Below are 24273 nucleotides of genomic sequence, written 5' to 3' on the forward strand. Positions count from 1 at the left end.
CCTTGTTTTCATTCTCTCCATCTTCCAGAGTCTTGGTCAGATTCTTGATGGTAGCCCTGGAGCTGTTCAGGTCATCTGTTATCTCCTTGGTAAGAGCTTCCATCTTAGCGATGTCATTCTGTTTTTCCACAAAGGTCTGAAAGGACATTTAGCATAAATGTGAATATTGATAGAAACAACAAAAGCACAGTAAAAATGAAATAAGGTCCTATAAAGACATAAAAAGACAAACACAGGCACAGAACTGCTCGCATGTTAATACAGATGCAGCCTTGTGAAGCACATGGGCTTTTGATCAGGTTACCTCAGCTTTAAGCACTGTGTACTCATCGTTAAATGCATCTGTCAGATCTTGTAAAAGATCCCATTCTGCAGCCATCCGGTTTCTGGCTGTTTCCGTCTGGCTCCGAGCTGAAGCAGTACCGGACACTGGTCCCAAGGGGAAGGATCTCATAAGGATGGGTATCTTACTCTTCGGCTGTGATAAGAGGGGCCTTCTCGGGATGCTTCGAAGAAGACTGAGGACATCGGAGATAATGGAAGTCTGAGTAAAAGGGCTTCCCTGTAGATGCCCTCTCTCGAATCTGGCCCCGGGATCAGGAGGAGCGGGTTGGGGGCCGTTCCCCTTGGCCTTCTGCACTGCAGATCCTGATGATCCAGGAAGGGAGCGGGACTCGGAACATTCTGAGGTTAAAGACTGAATGGAGGAGGAGCGCTCTTGATACATGGCTGACGTGCTGCTTTTGTTGAGCTCAAGCTCCATGGACATGCTTTGGGTGGGCAGAGGCGTCGGCTTTGAGCTGGAGCCTCCTATTGGAGCCTCAGTTTCTGATACCAGCGCAACCTTGGATAGCTGGTCATCACAGCTTCTTGCAGGCGAGGGCTGCTCCTCTGAAACTGACCCCTCTGAAGCGATTTGAGCTTCAGTGCTGGTCCTGGATGAGCTCTTGGTGGGCGCACCATCCCCTTCAGCCGGCATCACGCACTCATTGTGTTTCCTGTACAAGTGGGCGATGCACCGTATCAGGTTCTCCTTCTCCACCTGCAGCTTCTGCTCCTGGGCCCTGTGAGCCACGTGAAGGCGCCCGATGACCAGGCGGCACTCGAGCACACGCTCCAGCATGCGGGCGCACTTGCCGCAGAGGAACTCGCAGCGGCCGTCGCGCGCCACCTCGCAGCCCAGCACGTAGGACAGCGCCGCCTGCAGCTTCGACCTTCCCGAGGGGCTGAATATCCAGCGGCAGAGGCTGCCGCGGAGGAGGCTGCCGCAGACTCGACAGGGGTCCCTCCCGCTTACGGGCCCAGTGTCACGCGGGGATCTCCGAAGGGACGATAGCAGTGTCTCCCCAGACATTGTGGGAAGCAGAATGAGCAGCTAGCAGGGCGAGGCCTGCGCTAAATCCGTTAATCCCGTTGCACTGGCTTGATAGGTACGCTTGTACCCAATCCTCGGCATTACAGTGCTGACCCCTGTAATCTCCTCGTGACAGCACAGCCACCCCTTCCGACCACTGCGTGTCACTGGCAAAAGCGGCTAGATGATGGCCTTTAGCTGTAAGTCATCCATCAGATGGCGCCACATGTCTGGCTTCAGCCATAATATTTTGACTTTGTAGGTCAAAGCACTGACATCTCCCCATCACAAACACTGCAGTAAACGTAATAAAATCTGTTATGTTTTGCTTATTAAGATATTTTAACTTGTTCATGGAACTTGAATGATTTACATATTGACCTCAATTGAAAAACTTACACAACTGCATAAAAATGTGACTTTGGATTCCTACCATAACAAGGTCTGGTTTCACCAACAATCCTCTCCACTCAAAATACTTCAATAATTCATTCCACATAACCTGCTTACAAAATTCTCTTCAACTACAGTATTTTTTTGTAAGCAAGGACACATCCAGCAGTTTTCAACAACAATCTCTCCTTAAACACCCCAGTGATTTCACTGCCAGACACTGCTTTGAAAGGTCCAAGAGGATTACAGAGATTAGGACAAAACCATAAAAGTGAAGGCACACCGAAGTTCAAAATGCATGTAACATCGGGTCATTTTATATGACTTCTTTCATTTTCTTTTACACCAGTGATTTTGATGAGGGGAGTAGATGCTATGTCTTCTACTCAATCTGAGACACAGGTTCCAAAACATGGCTCCCTGGCCAGCAGAGGCACGCACACAAGAACACAGCCTCCTTTCAGAGCGAGCAGAGGAACACAGCTTCCGAGACACAGCTCCCTGGCAAGCAGAGGCATTCACACATGGGCACAGCTGTCTTTTATACCAAGTTGAGGAACACAGAGCCTCTGGCAGCATATAAACAAACATGGTTCATGCTGAACAGAAAAAGAGGTTGTTGCATGTGTTCCGTTTTTCAAATTTGTTATCAGTAGATATTCCTCGGATGACTGTTGTGTCATTGTGAAGGGGATTACACAAGAAATAGTGACAAACACACGAATGCAAGAGAAGCTGAACAGTAGGGCTGCCACTAACGACTATTTTTCTATGGATTAATCTATAGACTGTTATACAATTTTCGATCAAACAATTAATTTTCCACCAGAAAAATCAAATTCAAGAATTTTATTGTAACAACAAACCATATGTTATTGCAGATAATGGACGGCGGCTTTTTGGCACTATACAAACAATATTTTCACCCACAATTTGATAAGCAGATTAGTAATATTTCTGAAAAAATAATGAGATGTGCACTGTCATACCCAAAAGTAATGTGTTTAAAATAGGCATATCCTTATATTTATTAAATTCGGTTAGCAGAGCACGTGCAAAGCAACTTTTAAAAGAGGAGATATTGTGGATAAACTAGGTAAAAAGACATTGGGGCTTATTATTATATATTATTATTATTGGTGGTGTGGGGGTACTTTTTTGCTAATTAAAGTTTTTTTTTGGTAAATGTAGTTTTCATTTTTACTTCAGTTCACGGATTATTCTCTTTTATTTAGCGTCCGTTTTTGTTTCAGTTTACGATAATAATACTGGTCCCAACAGGCTCAATGAGCACGAACACACATTGGCACCATCAATCACCACAGAATTCTAGCCTAACTGTTTTCCCAAACACTTATTCAATGGAGATTCTAAGGTAGCAGGCAGACAACCTTATAATAATGAGTGTATTTAGCAGCTACAAGGGCAAAAGATATTAAAAAGCTCTTGATACTGACAGCCTCAGGCCAACGCGCTGCAGAAACAGTGACACGGCCTCAGGCCAAAGCGCTACAGAGGCAGTGACACGGCCTCAGACCAACGCGCTACAGAGGCAGTGACACGGCCTCAGGCCAACATGCTGCAGAAACAGTGACACGGCCTCAGACCAACGCGCTGCAGAAACAGTGACACGGCCTCAGGCCAACGCGCTACAGAAACAGTGACACGGCCTCAGACCAACGCGCTGCAGAAACAGTGACACGGCCTCAGGCCAAAGCGCTGCAGAAACAGTGACACGGCCTCAGGCCAACGCGCTGCAGAGGCAGTGACACGGCCTCAGACCAACGCGCTGCAGAAACAGTGACACGGCCTCAGACCAACGCGCTACAGAAACAGTGACACGGCCTCAGGCCAACGCGCTACAGAAACAGTGACACGGCCTCAGGCCAACATGCTGCAGAAACAGTGACACGGCCTCAGGCCAACGCGCTGCAGAAACAGTGACACGGCCTCAGGCCAACGCGCTGCAGAAACAGTGACACGGCCTCAGACCAACGCGCTGCAGAAACAGTGACACGGCCTCAGGCCAACGCGCTGCAGAAACAGTGACACGGCCTCAGGCCAACGCGCTGCAGAAACAGTGACACGGCCTCAGGCCAACGCGCTGCAGAAACAGTGACACGGCCTCAGGCCAACGCGCTGCAGAAACAGTGACATGGCCTCAGGCCAACGCGCTGCAGAAACAGTGACACGGCCTCAGGCCAACGCGCTGCAGAAACAGTGACACGGCCTCAGACCAACGCGCTACAGAAACAGTGACACGGCCTCAGCACTGCAGACGAGCCCCATCCCCCAGGGTCCCAGCTGACCCATCACACAGCTGCTGGCCTCCTCAACCCCACTGACAGACAGACATTTATTTCCCTTCAGCACACACTTTGGATCACAGATTAACAAATGAAATACCTTTAAACTAACCTGCAGATCTCTTTCATTTTTCACCTTCTCACGCCCAAGTTCCTCTTTGAGAGTCTTTGGAGGAGAAAAAAAAAACACTGTGAGCCAACAATCCAAACAAAAGTCCACATCACAAAAGACATTCAACTAAAGGTCATACTTTGCATCCAGCAAAAAAAAACACACATTTTATATAAAAAGACTAATTGGATCATCTCTGTTAGTTTAACATGAGCTGCAGCAAAGCCACACTGCAGTTACTAAACCATTTAAGATGTACTTTGTGATGAAATGCCCACAGGTCAATGTGGCATCCATGTAAACAGCCAGTATAAATGACTTAATGCATTTTCGCAGTTTGCTTTGCATTTGTGTTCACATTTAATCGATCTGGACAGTAGGCCACCCCCACTGTTTCAGGGCCTCAGTAATTAAGCCTTCAGTTTAAACTATCGTGTTTTGTTTATGATTGTCCTTCACGCATGGTCAAAATAAAATGTCAAACTATCCTTTGTTTAAAACATCACTCCATAACGCAGCACAAAATGGCTTCCTCAGCTCTTCTGTACCTTTTGTAAATCGTACAAACGTTTAAAAAGCAGAAGGGCAAACGCACACCTCCAGCTCCTTGTCCTTCTGAGCGATGGCTTCAGTCAGGTCTCTCATGTGTACAGAGGCAGGCTGGCTCTCTCTGCCCTCCCCAGCGATGGCCTTCTGTAGCTGCGCAACCTCTGCATCCCGGTTCTTCAGGGACAGTTTCAGCTGCTCAATGATACTATGGCAAACAAAAGAAATGGGAACCATAAAATAAGGTTTTCAAAAAAAGAATCTACACCAGTAGTGATAAGACACCATTTAGCAGCTAGCTAAGCGGTTCTGGCTTTTTCATAGCACAAACGCTCGTGTGGCTGGTCTTACCCATCCTTCTCCTGCAGGACATGGTGCGCATCCTGGGTGGAGACAGGTGTAAAGGTGCTGGACAGGCTGAATGCCAGAATCTGCTTCTCCATGTCTATGTTTCGCACCTTCTCCTGCTCTGCGACAGCTGCCATCTTCTCAGCCTCCTCTTCAGCTGCCTTCAAACTCTGAGTTAGAAAGGATCCACAACAAGCTGATGAGCCGGATGTGAGGACGCGCGCGGCAGCAAAGCGGCCTAATTACCACAGGCTACCTCACACACCTACAAGATGAAAAGGTGCATTATTCAACCCCAGCCCTAGGGCAACATCAAAGAAAGAGACAGACCTTTTATATCAGGTATTGCAAAGCCCATTTCCCACAGTGCTACCGTTTAGCTGTGTCCGTAGTCAGCACAGATTACCTCCTCTAACTGCTGGAGCTTCTTATTGAAAGTGTCTCGCAGCCGCTCCGCCTCTCTCCTGGCCTGCTCTTTCAGACGCAGAATATCCCCCGATTCCTTCCCGGCCAAGTTCTCTACAGCTTTCCTTTAAATAAAAAAAAGCATCACTGACCTCTAAGCAATAATGTGAACGTATCATATTCTCCCCACAAGGTGTCTGATTATACATCTTGCATACTTTAAATGGTTTGAAATGGAAGCCCTTCGCACTTACGAGGCCGAGACAAGGAGCTCCTGCTTTTCTGACAGCTCTCGCTTCAGTGACTCCACCTCCACCTTCAGCTCAATATTCTGACAAAAACCATAATGATCATATAATCTCTGACATCAGAAGTACAACTTCACAGTCTTCTGGTGCAATGGCATACAGAATTCACAGATGATGTGTATCCATATAAAGCCTCTCTCCCTAACCTCAAATAGAAAATGATGTTTTTTGTAAATAGCTGATAAAAGAGGATAGTCAGACTATTTCTGACAGTGGTGGCATGTCATACAAGTCTCAAGTCTGATGTGATTTTGTATTTTAACTTAACTTTCATCTCAGCTGTGCACCAAGCTATTGGCAGCAAAGGTGGCTGTTTGCTGCTTCACCCTCCAATTAGTCCTGTTAATTTGCTGATTTTGTGTGCCCTGGCTTATTCAGGAAACTTGTATATATATAGGTGCAGTATATTAAACTTTATTGGAAACACACACCAATAAATTTATCCTGAAAAAGTATAGAATTTACTATTCTTTTGCACAGTAATTGGAGGGAGCATTTTCACTGCATGGGTTATGCACAATATACAGTTCAGAAAGCAAATTATTTCAGGAGAATGTCCAGTCACCGTCTTGTATACATCCTCGGCAGAGTCGTATTTCTGTTGTGCACGCTCTTCCATAAAGTAAATGCGAAGCTTCAGGTTGAAGTTCTCTTTCTTCAGATTAGTGATTTGCTGAAAAAACAAAACGGTGTGTTTTATTTGGTCGAGTTAGTGCTGAGTTGGCACGCAGAAGGCTTTCTACGGTAACTCCCATCAGCCCAGAGTGTACACGCCGCGTGGAAGCTCGAATTACAGGAGAACACATCGCGTGTTGTGCAGTGCGGTCCAGTCCCATTCCCAGGCCTGTGCTGCGTAATTCAGCATCATCTCCCTCGGAAGGCTAATGAATTGCAGGCCCAGGAGGCTGCCTGGTGTGGAGGAGGGGAGATGGAGGCAGCAGACTGTGTACCATTGTTCTCTGGCTGATTTTAGAGGCCACATCTGGGCTGCTGGGTGACAGCCCCACTCCACAAGACCAACCCACAACTGAGACTGACATCATGCAGCAAAGTGACAGACAAAGGGAGAAAAATGGATCTACTGAGACATCAATCAAGCTATGAACATGCTCATAAATGTGACCTAAAGGGCAGCATGTGAGCTTATTATGCCACAGAATGACAAACAAGGAACTGATTCAGTGAAGGCAGGATTAACTTTCTTCTTCGCATTTAACTATTAAAAATTAATAAAAGGTAAAGACTAGTATACCATGCTATGCAAAATAAATATATAATATATAATAAATATAAATATATAATATATGCCATATAAATTCATTCAAGGCAAGAAATCTCTTTAGAAATATCTCCTTAGTGAGTCACGCAACACTGTTTGGTTTCTGCATACTGGTGAGCTGTTTACTACCCAGTCTAAGGGAGTTAGGCCAATTTTAACTGGCAAAAAAACAATACATACCAACAACTGCTACCAACTTTTGGTTTCAGTTTTGAAAGACAAAAAAACCTTCTTTGGCTTGTATTCACTTACATTTTCATAATCTTTCATGGTGTGAGCTTTAACTGGCGACACTCGCTCTCCTGGAAACACGAGTTCTAGGAAGAAAGAGAATATGAAATAAAAAAAATAATTAAACCTTCTTCAGTTACATACATTGACACTCACCGTTGCTTAATTATTTAACTTTACTTAGTACATTAGAATTAGGCAGAAACATTCAGAACAGACTACACTTCCAAATGTAAGATTAATGATACAGATATACACCATATCACCCAAATTTAACATGTGCTGCCCACATAACACTTTGAAGAAGCCATAGAAACTACTTCCAATTACATACACTAACACCATCTTGAGCTGACAAAGTGGCATAAATTTAAGTCCAAACTAATAAGCTACCAGAACCACATTTGCAGTAATACATACAGGGACAGTTAAGAACTGAAACAAAGAACAGCAACCATGCAAAATGTGGTTCATTTATCAGTCACGTTAAAGCATGTAGCCACTAAATGTAAAGTAGTCACATTAAAAACACGTAGTATAATATTTCAGAATTTAGATGCATCCACGTTATCACAAAGCTAGAATGAAAACTGAAAGGGTGGAGGATTTTATTAATCTGAAGAACTTTTCTTAATTTAGCTTATTACAGCTTCACTGTCAGTTGCCAACAAGACAGCGGACCGTTCAGGATACCTCAGACACATGCCGTACAGAAATAAGCAGCTGGTTTTTCATACAGGCATGCTTCTGGCTTTTGAAAACAATAAAACCACGGTTTGTATGACAATGCAGCACAAAAGCGGAAACAGAAAACGGCAAGACTAGATAGAAAGACAAGCATTATGATTTCATTCACATTTACAATATACAAAGAGAACTAATAACTAAAAACTGAAAGTCTGATTTAAGCCAATGCTGCATGTCGTCATTGCAGGTATATTACTAAACCACAGGCAAACGGAATCTAGTGATAGACAAACATCTCTACCTGCCATGCTGTCCACAGGAAGATGTCCGTCGTCTGCCATCTCGTCGAGTCTGGACAAGCCAGTGCTGAAACAATATGATTGCGTCATTAACTTTCAACCTGCTTAAATTAACTCATTACCATTTGGTTGACCACAGAATAAACAATGCACTGAAATAAGTTCCCCCTCTTATATGTAAATACACATTTCAGTCAACTATGTTACTGTAAACTAAATTCAGGAAAGTCATATACTGAATAGAAAAAAACATTTCTGAATAGTATTTAACATTCCTGTAAGGTTCACACACCCGTTACAAGCTGAATTCTTATTGTCAATGTCCCGCAGAATGGCTAAGCATGCTGTCACTGTTTAACAAACAGTCATTGTGATCTCTATAAATCAAAGGCCTTTGAGAGCCAAGGAAGATTCGCACAGTTCAATGTCACTATACGGCACAGCTCCATTTTGGATCCTTCCTCCCTTGCATGACGGCGCTTTCAGCATCACAAGGCCAAGAGCAGCAATAAGGTCGCCAATACTTTTAAATTATTCTCCTCTGTCTCAGACTTTTAGCTCCGCAAACACAAGAACGATCACTTCCTTCCGCTTTTCTACGACAGCTTCACCTAATGCTCTTCCTGCACTCTACCCATAATCCACTGCAGGAGCTTAACAGGAAACACAAACTAAACAAGCAATATCTGATTCATTACCAATTAAAAATAAAGGGACAATGATAATGTTAATACTACATACTTTTTAGTTATTGATCACCAATGCAGCTAAATAAAAATCATTACATTCAGAATGTTTTAATTAAATCCAGTATTAACACAAAAAAATTCCAGCAACATAATATTCTGCACAACTGCACAGATTGATGAATATTATCGCAATTTAGTGCATCTTGACCATTCCTGACAAAGCTTTTTGACCATCCATTCAGAGGCCCTTAAGCTAGTTTCCCCAATGGAAGGCAAGGCTTTCTATTCCAAATGCTCAAAATGACAAATTAAGAAAAAAAAAACGTAAGAAAAAAAATAAACTGAAAAGACTGTTACAAAATCTCAGAACACAAATTACCTTTAGCACACTGACAAGCTTTACCAGAAGGTACCATGATTGTTGGTTTTCCAATTGCCCTCTTTGCCTGAACATAGAAAATCAATGTTTCAGCCTTTCTCCATACCAGGAACCATCAAGGTCACAGATAAGCCACAACTAGAGCTTCCCAATTTCATTCTGACATTTAGTGTCTGGTGAAACACTGGGTCATCATGCAGCTGACAAGTTCTCTCTTTACAATTTGCACAATGCTGTTTATATGTTTCACTTTGCCACACACCTCACTTTCTCAATGGGGACCTAAAAGGCATCAGTACAGTGAGAATGACATTTGTAATGTGTAGAAGAAACTGGACAGCATGACAAAAAGTAGCACATGAAAGCTTTTAGAACAGACAGAGTGCACTTTGGAACTGCAATTAGGGGGACAGTGGTAGAAGGAAGGTCATGGGACAAGAGACATAAAGGATGGGCATTGCAGTTATGCAGCTAATTTTATGGATGTTCAGGCCCAACGTGACAGCCAATGGTTGGGGGTCGGTGTCAAAATAAAGAACATACCAATATGTACACGTAAAGTGAGAACCGTAATTGATTGGCTGAAGAGTCCTCACACCTGGGTTTGAACAACTGACCTAAAGGTTATTCCAAAAACCTGCATACATACTGGCCCTTTGCGGATAAGATTGCCCACCCCTGCTATAGATCCTAAGTCAACCACATGAAAATATCAACAATAAGAATGTTCAGATCATATGTCTGCCCCTTCTATACATCATATCACATTCTAAAAGTGCCCCCCCCCCCCCAAGTAAGACTGAATGGAAAAAAAGAACAACTTTTCAGGCAACATTCCGAAAATGCTTAATTTCTTTGCAGCTGATTAACCAGGCCAATCAGATGAGCTACAGTTATCACCAGTCAAATGTGAGCCATCAATACAGTTAAGGAAGCACATTGACTGGCCACGTTTCCATGACCATATAATGTCTATGCATGTGTGAAATGAATTACATTGTGGATAAATACAGCTTGCTGTTAATTACCTGTTACAGCATACAGAAAATGTATATGTAGCATCTATCTGACTGAATACATGTGAAATTTAAATAAAATAGGGCAAAACAAAACCAGAAAAAAGAAAAGGCATTAAAACATCATCTGCAGGTGTCCCGTTATTTGTTTTTTCCTAAATACAAGGCATGTATCGCACAACGGTAGCTATGGTGCTGCCATTGTGCCAATACATACACCACACCGAATAAGTATTATTAGCCAAGTGTCAATTGTACATTAAACCATTTAGAGGAAGACTTCAGAAACATCTAGGACAACTTAATAGAGAACCGATTATCTCAGGTTTCAGGATAAGGTAACATACACCGCCCTTATCATTAATGCATTGAGGTACAGCAATAGCCATCTGGCTCCTCAGTACAAAACACTGAGGTTCATTACAGGGCATGGTGCTTAGGTACTGATGTCAGATACAATAAGGGTCCTGTTTGTATCCTTCAGCACCGTACCTAAAATATCCAGCTGTATAAATGGAGAGGGAACAGCTAAACCACACAAATGGCTGTGAATAAAATATTTGGCAAGGAAAACTGTAATGAAATTTGATTTGATCACCCAGTGTATATTTACAAACCATCTTAATAGACTTGCAAAAGAGTCAAAAGTTAAATGATACTAAACTAATTTCTTAAAAGGTCTTCACGGCCCAGCATTACCTGCCACAGAACCACCACTGTCTGCTTGACAATGCAATGAGGATCAGCCTTTTAATACCAACAGCATATTCTTAAATTCATAGGTTAGGGGCTAGATTTATCTCCAAACACATCTCACTGACATTTGTGCTTTGAAAAAAGAAAGGGAATATCCTTCAAATAGAAGATAAAGGAAAATTTGTCATTATGTGTAGGGTTATACATACAGTTATATATTTTAAAATGTTTGGATCTATTTAAAAACTACATACTAGGCAGATATTTCAACAGGCAGTAAAGAACAAGCGGAAACTTGCCAACTAGCTTGTTTTAAAATTTTAATACTTCCCAAACTAAAGCGGCAACTAAACAAAGCAACAAAATCCGCCCCATCAGCGGAAATCAGCGACTACAGGCGCATGTAAGTGACTTAAATAATTTAAAAGTCAGTAATATCAAAAACAGCATGCTAGACATCACTAATCATTATCTACACCTACAGGTACGATGGGGAAGACGTACTCTCACGACTAAGGCTTACCTCTCTCCTGAACCGTCAATAGTTTAGCTAGATCCGTCAAGGACAGAAGACTGACATTATTATTATTGTTAAGATAATAGTGTATATTTGCACAAAGCCAATAATCTTAAATTGATAGAACAGTTTCTAATACAATGACAGGCTGAACATCCGGCTTCCTGATGAACTGATTACCTGGCAGTACAGACAAGCTAATTTTAGAGCATCGCTAGTTGTTCTCAACATAAAAAACGAAGGATTTAATTGGTGTAGAGAGCTAACGAGCACTAACGGGAATTGCTACAAGCCAGTTATTCTGACTTATTAGCCTTTGGCAGCGACACAACTTAACAAGTCAGCTATATTTAGAGTATGACATTGCCTGTGGTCCAGTGTTGTTTTCCCATTCACTGCATACGTGGATTTTGACAGCATCTACATTTCGTGTCAATTTTCTGAATTAGAAAAATATTATCCAAATAAACGCAAGTTATTCGTTAATAACCCGTGTAATGCTTCGATTTATATACCCACTCTTACTTTTAAAAATAAAAATACAATAGGACATTTAACACAGCGACTTTTAAACAGCTCGCAAAAAATCCCAACCACGTATTTTAACTTGATACGTAAGAATATTTTCTAAAATTAAATGTTCACTGTCTAAAAGAGGTAAGTAAAGGACCTCAAAACAAGTGTTAATCTCCTTGTACCGTTTCCAGGGACTCTAAATAGCTACCACGTTGTAAAGCTATTCCGTTTAAGAAGCCGAAAGTCAACAGTTAAGATTTAAACATACACCTACGTACAAGACATTTACAACACTAATGTGAAGAAGGAATTCAAACCTTATAGTAACAATTATATTACCCTAACCGTTGTGTTTGGCTAACGGAGTGTGTCAAAAAGCTTTGTCGCTTACCTCCCGTTCATGTCTATAGGTAGAGTTGGATCTTCCCCCACGACGGAATCCATTGCTGATATATTTTATGTGTTTACCAGTTAGACCGTACCCGTGTATAATTAGTACCGCATATTTCCTGGGGTTAGTTTTCCAAAGCTTAAAACATAAGGTGAAAATTCAAAGCGATTGCTACTACCGCCATTTTACCATGTGTGACGTAGCCATCGGTGCAACGTTGGAAGCCACGGGTGGTGCCGATTGGACACGCCCACAAAATCTAGTACTGCGCGGCGATTGGCTGTCAGAATGTCTTTCAGACGTTGGAAGTGGTTTTGAAAAGGTTACGTCTGTGGCGCGTAGCAGCCTGTGGTTCCCAGTTTGTTGCGGTGGGGAGTGGTCTCCATAAATGGGGCAGCAAAATGAAGCACTTCATCTTTATGTTGCCCGTGTATGGGATAGTTCAGGTTCAGTCGGCTATGGTAAGGAGTTGTTGTAAGGGATCTGACAGCGCGAAAATCTGCTTGATAAAATAATATATATTTTTTAAATCCTGAAGTTAAAAGGTACTCATAAAGAATCCATATAACGTGTGTGCTGTAAGGGGTTGTTATCCAGATTTGGCCTCCAGAAATACACAAAAATCGGACTCTGACTACGAACAATCCTGCCATTTTTTGCTGTTTAGCTTTCAGCAGGATACATAACTTGATCGACATGAAGATAATTTTATGATTTCTCTTTTTTAAAGTTTAATGGTATAGTTGATAACTAATGGCAACGTGTTTTCCTTTTTCATTGTAACAGTAAACAAATCAGAATTAAAATTCCCAGCACGCCTCATTAACTTCCCGCCTGGCTCGAAAACTGCCTGAAACCAGTTTTTTTATGTTAAATTATGTAAAGCATCCCTGCCTTTCGCCCATAGCCATAGGCTCCGGATCCTCCGCGATCTTAAATAAGACAATTGGTTTCTGAAAATGGATGGATATTAATTATTGTCACAATCTTCGCTGCACAAGGACATTGGATTTTCGATACTTGAAAAACAGCGAGTTTTGCAGAAATCCTGTTGACAATTGTTAAGGAGAAACCGAAATAATCTTAGAATCATTAATACACGCGTTTACTACCCTAATAATAATCACCAGTCTGCACCGGTCCCCGCCATCTAGGTCGGCGATTCTCAATCTTTCGGTCGCGGCAAGTTCTGAAACGGTCGGGAGACGGTGTTGGAAATATAAGCATTTTAAAACTAGCAAGCACCTTTTATTTGAACCAGTACAGTGATACGATATGTCGCGACTGGGCTGACATGGTAAAAATTGGGTCGCGGTGGAAAAAAGGTTAAGAACCACTGCCCTGTGAGGCCCCGCTCCAAATTAAAGTTGCCAAGATGATGATAGGCTAAATACCCATAAGGTATTAAATAATTTATTATTATTATAACTGATTGCGTCCTTTGGCTAAATGAGGAGAAGGGTCTGTCTGCGGATTGCAAGGCAGGGTCGGATCGTGTAGTTCCGTAACTTCTAAGAGGAGGTGTGTCTTCTGCTTTTCTGATGATAAATTACTGCACATCTCATTTTTTAGCCTTAGCCTTCCGTAGACATGTTGATAACTAGGCTAACTCAACTCAGCCAAACACTGGTTATTTATGTAGCCCGTCTAGACGATTTCTTTCCTGTTCAGTTCTATTTTATTGAATAAAGTCTACAAGTTAAAGCATAATACATTTATGTTTGTACTCAGTTCGTTTATGGATTGAGAGTCCAGTTGATGCTAAACTTCTCTATTTCGTTTCACTATTTGCATTTATGTTCTAACAGCGATTGCATATTTCTCAACCACTTTGTGGACAAGGTCAGACATATTAGGTCAAATATTTTTCCTTACCCTGCCACCCTCATGATACTCTCTCACAGCTTAGTTTTGGGTACTTTCCATCCCATCAAAATATCACCGATTTGGTAAGCAAAATGAAACCCTGCTCAAGCCCTTTAGAAGTTTTGCCATGTTTTATACTGTACAGCCAATCTTTCCATTTACAGTAATGTAATGTTTTTGATAAATGTGCAACATTTTTCTGAGCACAGAATCCAAAAATGGAATTCAAAAACGCACTCATATGCTTATATGCAAAAATAAAAAATCACTATGTTGAATTTTAATCCGTCCATCTATCTTCACTGCAATCTTAATGGATAAGAGGTGACTGAAAATGAAGGGCCACCTGGAGCCAATGACAGAGCAGTACCTTTGGCAAGAAGCCAAACACCAGTTCACCCAGCCTATCAGAGGGCACACACACTCACACACTCTGGGACACCAGGTCACCTAAGTGCACATCTTTGGACTGTGGGAGGAAGCTGACTTACTCAGAGGAACCTCATGCATCACAGCGGCAGTGCACAAAGTTTGCATGCTGAGCGGAAGGCTGAAACAGAGCCCCTAGTGTAGCCACCATGCTGACAGAAGGAGAGACATGAAAACACCTTCCAGCCGATTTCCTGAGCACCTCAGTATGTGGTCACGATGGTCCTGGTCATCTCTGGTCATGGTCGCACTTTTTTATTTTACACCGTAGATGAAAAACATATTATTCTCAAAGTGGGAATAATTATTTTACAAAAGATGCAACTTCCTTCCCTTAAATTTCCTGTATATTGTTTTTTTATCCAATGCCACTAGATAAATAGCATTGCCAGATTTATAAAAGTCTGTTATAAACCTCCAGAGGACCAAAACATAAATATCGAATTGTGATATTTTTATGAAAGAGTAGTAAACACTCCAGTACTGGTGTAGATTTCAAATATTTATTGAACATCTGAACATAGTTAATGCAAGACAGGTATTGGAAATGGCATATACGAGAAAGCGGTAACGAATGTGGGCAAACGATGACATCATTCTGCTTCTTCAGATTGCGATGATTTGGTTTTTTTTAGCTGATGTTTCACATACAGACACAGAAGTCAATTCACAAAGAAGACACGTAACAGCAACCAATTCCTCCCAAATGAGTGTATCAGTGTGAGGTATTCTGAGCTCAACTAACTAGTGAATTTGACATGGAACGTTCACATATCGTCAATACCTTTCTTTAAAAATCATAATAATAGCATAGAACACAGTCCCCGTACAGTACAGTTTGATTATCATATAGAAAAATACAATGGAAAACAAACAAACAAAAATATTGCAAATAAATTTGTTCTCTGGAGCTCCACATTTACACATAAAATAAAAATCTATAAACTCCAAGACCAGTTGGGAAACTGATACATAAAGCTATTAAAAAAGAACTCTTGCCTTAATAAAGAGAACCTTGTAAGGTTTACAACATTTTGACAATTAAATAACTTTAAATTAGAAAGGGATCCACTGTATACAACAAAGCTTGCATAATTATACACATTTGTTTTAAAAAAGCTTACTATTGAAAACTAAATTTTCACTAATATCTTTAGATATTAATTACAGCTATAAGGGGATTTGTACAAAAGAACAGAAATAATGTTGTTTAAAAATGCTTTCGAACCCTAAGGTGTTTGGATGCAACATGTTAACTGAAATGATTTTTCTTTTTTTTAAATGTTTATATAAAAATATTCCCTTTAGAATACAGTAGGCACTTAAATGAATGCCATTTTTGCTGAATAGTTCAGTACAAAAACTGGCTCCAAAAGACAAACCTACCACAGTCTTCATCTTCATGTTAGCTGGTGCTGTGGAAGAGCACCAGGTTAACATCTTTGTGTTTTTTTTTTCTTGATTTATTGAGGATTTTCCCCGAGCACCATGGATGAGAGTTGGGAGGTAGACCGATCCTATGACACCTGCCCAGACCCACATATGCTGTCCTGCGACAAAGACCCACACCAGGAAGATGTGGATGCTGAGAGGCCTGGGGCGTGACTAGCTCGGGCAGGCTAGCAAGCTCCCTTAGATGCTTTGATGATGCCTTCTCAAGAGCTAGTAGGACATATCCGTCCCTGCATCTCCCAAGCCTTTAAGCACGCAAGTACACACCAGGTATGGAGAGACACGGGTGAATTTACCTGTCCATGGCCCATGTGGGTACATGTGTAATGAGATCACAAACAGGCAGCCATTAACTTCACCAGTCTACACAAATACTGCTAGACCTCCATGTAAAGGATAGGAACAAGAGCTAGACTTGGAGGACAACACATACATCAATGGAATAGTACCCCTGAATCGCCTAGAAAAATAATTGCCAAAAAAAAAAAATATCAAGACTCTTCTTTCATTTCTATTGCACTTGAAGATTTTTTTTACACAAGATATAAATGTGAAAAGTTTTGTAATAGGGATAACTATATATGTACAGACATGTACAGCTGTTCCCAGTTACTTTAATTCCTCTCTTTAATAAGATGTAGATCCTTGGTACTTAAAATACATGATACAAATAAGTTATCATATTGTCCAACAAAGATTATTTGGCAGATTTTCCTCCAACTATCTGTGACGTCCAGGACTTGTCTGAACAAAAGAGAAAAGTTCCTGAAATGCACATGAACTTCATTTCCACAATGCCACCCATGTGCGAGAAATCCCGATTCCTCAGAAAATCCCGATTCCTCAGAAATCGCCCCGGTGCCCCATCACCCGGGCCACATGTCTACTTGACGGGGTGTCAGAGAATGCTGAAAAGCAGAAGGAGGATTTTTTTTTCCCTTGGGGGGCTCCTACTTCCTCTTGGCCCAGGGAGAGGAGCTCTGCCTTGTCACAGCCTCCTACAGGAAGCAGACAGGTCCTACCTCCAGGTGGTAGTGTGTCCCAGGCTTGGTATCTGGCAGATTGTACACTTTTACAATGGGGAGCAGATTGGGGTCTTGGGTACGGAATGCAAAACGGGTCTGATGCCAGCGTCCATCTTTAATCTGAAAGGGAGAGCGACATTGTTATAAAGATCGCAGATGGTTGGAGGTATCGTTCTGGTATTGGAGTTTGGGCAAGCTGCTGCATGATTCCATATAGCTATTAAGCTTTCCCATTTAGGCTTATATATCGAAAACAGAAGAAAGGACAATGCTACTTCATTCATCCATCTTCTGATTGCTCAGCCACTAGAGGGCCGTGAGGAGCCTGGTGAATCTGCCCAGTCCATCACAGGGCAGAGCGCAGCCTGACCGGCATGCCAGTCCGTCACAGGGCAGAGCGCAGCCTGACCGGCATGCCAGTCCATTACAGGGCAGAGCGCAGCCTGACCGGCATGCCAGTCCGTCACAGGGTGCACACACACCCACACTCCCTCATTATGGGTAATTCAGAAACGCCAATGTGCCTGCCTGTGTAAGGGAACCAGATTATCCGGAGGAAACCCAAACAGCATGCAACCAACGGTGGGATTTAAAACCCCCAACCCCAGAGGTACAAGGAAACAGTGCAACCCACGGCACAGGCCACTAGTCACTCCAGTTACTATTAGAAGACCCCAGAACTCCACAATATTCTTTTAAGTGGTGTTTAAAGAGTTTCGGTTAAAGCAGTTCTGTTGAATACCTGGCAAAAATTATATGCAGCATGCTGTACATTGTTGGTACAGAGGGTAATGTTATTACATGAGATTGAATAACAGTCCAGAATGTACTTTTTTGCCTTGTGTTTCTTAAATTAATTTGTGAATTATTTCTAATGTAACCAAATACACAGAAAAAATTTTAACACACACTCACACAAAAAATGATTTATTTATTTGTTTGTTTGTTTGTTTGCTTGTTTCCCCAAATGGACACTTAGGAGAAAATCAGACATACCCAGCAATCGTCTTGGAGAACTTCGGGTCTCACTGCCCCGCCTACATCATTGGTCTGGCCATTCCAAGCCTTAAAACGCACAGAATTCTGGGAAGGTTCTTCAGAAGCACCAGATCTCCACACTGGCATATTCAGGCAGTGGATGGTAATGTGCTGTATGGCCTCAGAACTCAGCAGGTGCAGAAAGTTTATCTGGACTCGGCCCGCAGCGATCTCCAACTTCATGTCCACGAATAATGAAATCAGGTAAATGAGCAGTTAGATTGACCATCATGGTATGTGGATAGCATGTTGAAACTGATATACAGGTGCTCCTTGACTTACGATGGGGATATGTTTCGATGAACCCAATGTAGGTAGAAAATATCTCAAGTAGAATATCAATATGATATGATAAATAAATAAATAACTACTGTCACTGAGTAAGTAAATACTGCAACTGACTAAATGACAGTGATCGGAAAGTAAATAAATGAATACAGGTTTATTTGTATATATTTGAATTTGAAAAAAAAAACAGTGTTAAACACTGTATGAGATGTTTACGCTCGTGATCGCTTCAGAGACTGGGAATGTGGCTACGTGGATTCAGCCATCGCCCGGCATCCGTAGAAAGTATGGTACGGCGTATCGCTGGCCTGGGATCAGAGTTCACAGTTTGGTGACTACTGAATGCGCATTGCTATCGCAACATCGGGAAACCAAAATATCATAAGTCAAACCATTGTAAAGCAAAGAGCATCTGTATTTTTAAGGACAATTCATTCATCAAAAAAAAAATACTACCTTTGAAACAGTCAGTGGTCTCAAACAGGTCTGTCCACCACTAGTAAAATTGCAGGTGACTTCGATGGCATCTGAGGCACATCCCAGATTTGGATCCACCCAGTAAGTACCTGAGATATTAAACAACAGACACTTTGCATGCATACATGTCTTCTGTTCCATATAGGCAGCCCAAAATGTGCAAACATGGACTCTAAAGCTGTGTTGTGTAGATGAGCTGTACAGCAATAGTGCAGGGCAGTTAGAGAGAGAGCCAGACGCACCATCGTTCTGCCTTTGCTCACAGTCCTTGAGGTCTCGACAGATACGGGCGGGATTGTCGTGGGTGCCTGCTGGATTCTTCAGTCTATGCACCAGGTTAGTGAGGTAGTGGAGGGTCTTAAAGATCTCTGTTCCCTGGTCCAGCATGGGAAGGTCCATACCCTGGTGATTTTGCTGGATGGAGAACAGACAGACATCGCAGTGCTTTACGTGTCGTAGAGGCAACCTTTTCAGCTATTGTAGACTGATATAACCCTTATTCAACAGGCCCCAATTTCATCCCTACCAAAGCTTCGTACAACCCAAGCACATAATTACAGATAATGAGCAGTCATATCTTTTCATAAAGAAATCATCTGTTAGTTTCTTTGCCAGATGCGGCTTGCAATAGGAACACCTCCCCAAATCCGAACTTGAGAAGGTACAGTAACTGCAGCAATCATTAAACGTACCTCTTTCCTGAGTGCAGTGTTTGTTTCGATGAACACTTGAAATGCAGCCTCAAGAGTTTCATGTTCCTGAGTAACATAAAAATGACACAATGCAAACATACTGCACATATTATAATATTACAAAACATCACAATAACAATGTGTCTGATTTGATTACTAAATGCATTTAAAGTACTTAGTACTATCTGTAGTACTACATCTTTTTAGGTACATATTTCTATTAGCAGGAAAGCTTTGTGTAAACTTGAGTAAAGAAAGACAGGACTACAGCTGGCTATATTGCATATTTCACAGCTTTTATTTCCTGCAATGTTGCTTTACATCAGGGGTGTGCAATCTTATCCAGAAAGGGCCGTTGTGTGTGTGGGTTTTTGCTGCAATTTACTAATTAGATTATTAATTAGAGGACTGATTGGCTGAAGAGTCAATCTGGGTTTGAACAGCTGACCTACAGGTTATCCCAAAAACCTCCATACACACCAGCCCTTTGCACATAAGTTTGCCCACCCCTGATTTACATTTTTAATTGCAATTTTAAATGAATTTGGAAGAAAATCTATTTTCTACTGCTAACAATACAACAGCCAGTAGCTGTACTGATATAAACAGGGATATGAATGCCATAAAGGACAGGAACTTACGAATGCCAGGGGTACTCCTGGGCGGCCCTTAATATCAACGAAAACACAATGATTACAAAACATTTCATGCAACAGACTTGGTGACAAGCTCTAAAAGTCATTTTGTCACTGAACTATTTTATGGCTAACGACTAATCCTTACAAACCGCAAGCCCATCGTTACAAAGACTGACTTTCACATTGGGAACAGGCTAATATATCAATCAAAAGCTTCCATATTGTATGCACAGATAATGGACATTTAAGGAGGTCAGAGAACTTACTGGAGGTCCGGGGGGGCCACGTGGTCCAGGAGGCCCCTACAGTCATTTACAATAAAAATATACTTCAATGAACATCCATAATGTAAATTGAGACCACCTTAAATAATTCTCTAATCTATTTATAGTATAACCTTAACCAAAGAAGCCTGTGCTTTATACATCACCCTTGAACATTTAATACATATTTACTTAACAATAAATTCATAATTAGTTAATAATATTAGGAACAAAACATACCTTTGGACCTTGAACACCCTGTTGAGTAGAATAAAACGCAATAGATTTAAACACCCCTGCATTACTGTCGTAATCCAATGTTAATTATGCAAACTGTGATGCAAATATTTGAACTCAGAGGCCATCAATAAATCTTCCCTTAATCCGCTAATATAGTACACTATACACTACTGCTATTGATAAGGCAGCAGAATCATAGATATACTGACCATCTCCCCTCGACTGCCTTTGTCTCCCTTAGGTCCCTAAAAGAAAAACAGAATTATATTTACAATTTACATATATATCTATATTAGCTACCTGAATGGATGTGTGTGAGATACCTACTGGAGTTCCACTGGGCCCAATTATTCCAGTTGGACCTATGACACCTTGCTTCCCCTAAAAATGGAGGAGGAAGATTGGGTCACCCTAGTACGTAGTATCGTTTTCCAGGCTTATCACATGCAAATCGTCATGGAAATATGACCCTACACCTTTATATTGTTAACACAATGCTCTGCTGGTTGAGCTACAACAACAGGGCTCATAATCCACAGAGATTCTTTAGCTGACATGCTACATGCCGCTCAGATCATTTTTGCACCCTTCCAGAAGTACGCATTCTTGCTCACCATCAAACCCTGTGGACCCCTGGGTCCCTGTATTCCTACCGGTCCCACGTCCCCAGGAGGCCCCTAGAAACAGTATAGCAACATTAGTCAGGTGAAGAAGAACAACTGTTTATCTCAACAGGCAACCACACGATGTGGGAAACGTTCCGTTGCGCGTGTAGACCTCTTTTGTTTTGTATAATAAAAACTTTATTTAGGCATGAAAATCTGAAGCCAATACCTGTAGAAGTGTATTTTGGAATAAAATATGCCACTTTTCAGCAATATTTAAGCAGGCCACTGAAAAAGTTATTTTAATTAGTTCATTTAATTCATCACAGGGTATATGCTACTTGTTAAAAGGAAACAGGATTGCCCATTGAACACAGCTGTCTTTATTTTCTTTATTATTTTTATTTACTAAAAAAACACCCTTATATATTAATAGTAATTTGACATTAGTGTAATCCTTTTAATAACTGTTATACTGACATAGAAATTATATTTAACAGAGAGGGTTATTCTCTATTCTCATTCCAGCTTCTTTTGACAGGCTTTCTCATGAATTTATTATGACAAAAAATAGTCTAAACAAACAAACAAAAAATAATTTAAGCAGTAATAGTTTATATCTCCTCGTGTTCAAAAGTGCCACCTATACTAAATGTGGTAAATATTCCAGGAAACAAAAGAAGAATTTCTTACTGCAGATTCCTTTTAGAAATATAAAATAGGCATACATTGATTACACTAGCCGACATCAAATTTGGTGAATAATATCAAATGACATTTTTCAAACACCCTTCATAAACAAACATTTTTAGTATATTTAGTTTTGCTCCAGCACATCTAGTTTTTCTGTAATTTCGACTTTTTTTCATATACAAAAATATTGTATACCTAATAATGTAATTTTGATACTAGTCATGTAAAATGTCATAGACTCATTTTTTGTGCAAACTAGTCAGCAGGGTTTACAGGCAGCTTGCAGTTATATAAAGTTACAGGTATGCTGCTCCAGGTCCACTGATGCCCGACCTTTGTATGCAGAACTGTGGTCCGCTTTCCGTACCGGAAGATGGACCACAGATAAGAAGGTTGCTGAAAGACAGTGTATTTGCAGCCAAAATGGTGACAGTGGAGAGGCAAGCCTGGGAAGAATTCATTGAAGTCGTTGATGGATTTCTCGGAAACAAGAAGTCATCTGACTATGAGGTTCACGTCAAGGATATGATATGTCATTTTCAAGATCTTGGATGTAGCATTTCCTTGATTACTTTCCTGAAAATTTGGGTGAGTATAGTGAGGAGCAAAGTGAGAGATTTCACCAAGATACCAAGGACGCTGGAATGTAAATATGATGGCTGATTATTGTACAGACAAAATCCTGATGCTTCATACACAAGAAAATCATACCGGTAACAGTTTTGTGGTGCTAAGTGACCAGCAAAGACACTATGAATTGTTTCTTTAATGTAACATTTGCTATAATTTATGTTGAACTTTAATTGTAAATTGTGACAAAACCAGACGTGTGGCGGCAAATTGGAAGCCATATTCTGAAACTACATAAAAAACTGTAGAACATGCACTTGATTTTGTTGAATCACCTCACAAAATTTTTTTTAATGTCGGCCGGTGTTATTGACATATATCTGTGATATATTTTAGTTTATGGGCATCCATTCATCTTCCGTAATTGCGCATCCAGTATAGGTTTTAAAGATACATTAAGTTTTTATATAAAATCACATGATTAAATATGTGTGCTTCCATCACTTTGTAACAAAGTAGTTTTGTTATTCTGCTTTATGTATATATGGAGCCTTCATTTCTACTAGTGGAGAACTACCAACCAACTATATATAAATAAAATAAATATGTCAGAAATTGCTTAAAGTATACAGTACAGCTTCTGCGAGTACTTGCTCTCATTTTTGTACAGAGGCATGATGAGGAGTTTGGGTCTCCTAGCAAAGCTGGCCACTGCAGTAAAGCAGGATTGCCAAGGCCGCCAGCCACTGACCTGGATTCAATTTTGTATCCTTGTGTAGTTTCATTTTGTCTTTTAACATAAAAGAAATAGAGAAAAGTAGAAATGTTTTCCCTGAGGGTGGCATTCTAAAATTCATTGGCACCGTAGACACTAACATTGTTTAATCCTCAGGGATAAAAACTTGCCATCAAACAAAAACCATTTCAAAATAAATGGAACTTTTCAGGCTAGCAGGGAAATGTGTCTTCATTAAAAACCCAGAGATGCCCAGGTACCAGAGCAATGAAGAAAAAGATGGTCCTGTCTGTGTAATGTTTCACTGCACCCCTTAATCACTCGTTCTCCACGCTGACCTAAATAAAGAGCTTCCCCTCTTCTGTTTTTAATTGCAGCTCTCATTTTGTCCCTGAGCAAAATTAGATTTGCTGGTACGCCGCTGTTATATGTGTGATAATCATTTCACCAGAGCAGTCTAATAAGGACAAAGTCATCTGGGTGGCACACAGCTGTCTTCTAATTGGAGGAGGGAACAGGGAAGCAAAACTCTAATACAGGATGGCAGATCTGCCAGAAGACAGCAGTAGGAGCAGCTAACGAGGACGAGTCAGGCAGAGCAAAGGTTGGCCACAGCACTGGGACAGCTGGCCAGAGAAGGAAAGTTCAGGTCCAGAAAGTATAAATCCAGACCAAGGTTTTGTTTCAACCAACCACTTGAGTACTCTGTGACTATGACTCTTTATACTCAACTGGTTGGTTGGAACAAAACCTTGGTCTGGATTTGTACTTTCTGGACCTGAACTTTCC

General features: G+C 41.2%; 3 protein-coding genes and 1 long non-coding RNA gene across 13 annotated transcripts in view; 1 reads left to right on the plus strand and 3 right to left on the minus strand.

Moving 5' to 3' along the window:
- cdk5rap2 (CDK5 regulatory subunit associated protein 2) overlaps positions 1–12680 on the minus strand; it is a 42856-nt gene extending 30176 nt beyond the window's left edge. For 2 of the 6 annotated variants that reach the window (XM_023807903.2, XM_023807900.2), the window contains exons 1-10: positions 12473–12680; positions 8271–8335; positions 7304–7368; positions 6338–6445; positions 5719–5795; positions 5466–5589; positions 5063–5229; positions 4763–4919; positions 4154–4219; positions 2–136 (exon numbers count right to left, since the gene is read on the minus strand). In XM_023807903.2, coding sequence (XP_023663671.2) covers positions 2–136; positions 4154–4219; positions 4763–4919; positions 5063–5229; positions 5466–5589; positions 5719–5795; positions 6338–6445; positions 7304–7368; positions 8271–8335; positions 12473–12525 — 1017 coding nt within the window. In that variant the 5' untranslated portion in view covers positions 12526–12680. Of the gene's footprint in view, position 1; positions 137–4153; positions 4220–4762; positions 4920–5062; positions 5230–5465; positions 5590–5718; positions 5796–6337; positions 6446–7303; positions 7369–8270; positions 8336–8560; positions 8859–11571; positions 11599–11745; positions 11773–12472 lie in introns of those variants that run through there. The other 4 variants (XM_072714536.1, XM_072714535.1, XM_023807902.2 and 1 more) reach the window with 4 other exon arrangements.
- LOC140592121 (uncharacterized) lies at positions 225–3254 on the minus strand. Its single transcript, XM_072714537.1, has one exon. The coding sequence runs from the start codon at positions 1352–1354 to the stop codon at positions 296–298; it is 1059 nt and encodes a 352-aa protein (XP_072570638.1). The 5' UTR covers positions 1355–3254; the 3' UTR covers positions 225–295.
- A 114-nt stretch (positions 12681–12794) lies between the features above and the next one.
- Positions 12795–23699, plus strand: LOC111841849 (uncharacterized). Of its 3 annotated transcripts, none has more exons than XR_011992408.1 (6): positions 12795–12933; positions 16239–16489; positions 17483–17854; positions 18224–19383; positions 19555–19708; positions 22524–23699. It is a non-coding gene; the product is annotated as an uncharacterized lncRNA (long non-coding RNA). The 3 variants fall into 3 exon arrangements; XR_002837779.2 differs by lacking the exon at positions 17483–17854 and having other exon boundaries at positions 18224–18486; positions 19193–19383; XR_011992407.1 differs by lacking the exon at positions 17483–17854.
- Positions 15257–24273, minus strand: part of col27a1b (collagen, type XXVII, alpha 1b) — a 107035-nt gene continuing 98018 nt past the window's right edge. For all 3 annotated transcript variants that reach the window (XM_023807930.2, XM_023807931.2, XM_023807929.2), the window contains exons 51-61: positions 21495–21557; positions 21208–21261; positions 21090–21125; positions 20881–20898; positions 20644–20679; positions 20381–20407; positions 19740–19805; positions 19290–19461; positions 19027–19136; positions 18241–18459; positions 15257–17364 (exon numbers count right to left, since the gene is read on the minus strand). In XM_023807930.2, the coding sequence (XP_023663698.2) occupies positions 17218–17364; positions 18241–18459; positions 19027–19136; positions 19290–19461; positions 19740–19805; positions 20381–20407; positions 20644–20679; positions 20881–20898; positions 21090–21125; positions 21208–21261; positions 21495–21557 (948 nt within the window). In that variant the 3' untranslated portion in view covers positions 15257–17217. The remainder of the gene's footprint in view (positions 17365–18240; positions 18460–19026; positions 19137–19289; positions 19462–19739; positions 19806–20380; positions 20408–20643; positions 20680–20880; positions 20899–21089; positions 21126–21207; positions 21262–21494; positions 21558–24273) is intronic.

Source organism: Paramormyrops kingsleyae, chromosome 7 (assembly GCF_048594095.1).
Source record: "Paramormyrops kingsleyae isolate MSU_618 chromosome 7, PKINGS_0.4, whole genome shotgun sequence".
NCBI classification, from domain to species: Eukaryota; Metazoa; Chordata; class Actinopteri; order Osteoglossiformes; family Mormyridae; genus Paramormyrops; species Paramormyrops kingsleyae.

Coding starts and splice junctions, on each gene's coding strand:
- LOC140592121 (XM_072714537.1), bottom strand. CDS start 1,354: ATGTCTGGGGAGACACTGCTATCGTCCCTTCGGAGATCCCCGCGTGAC.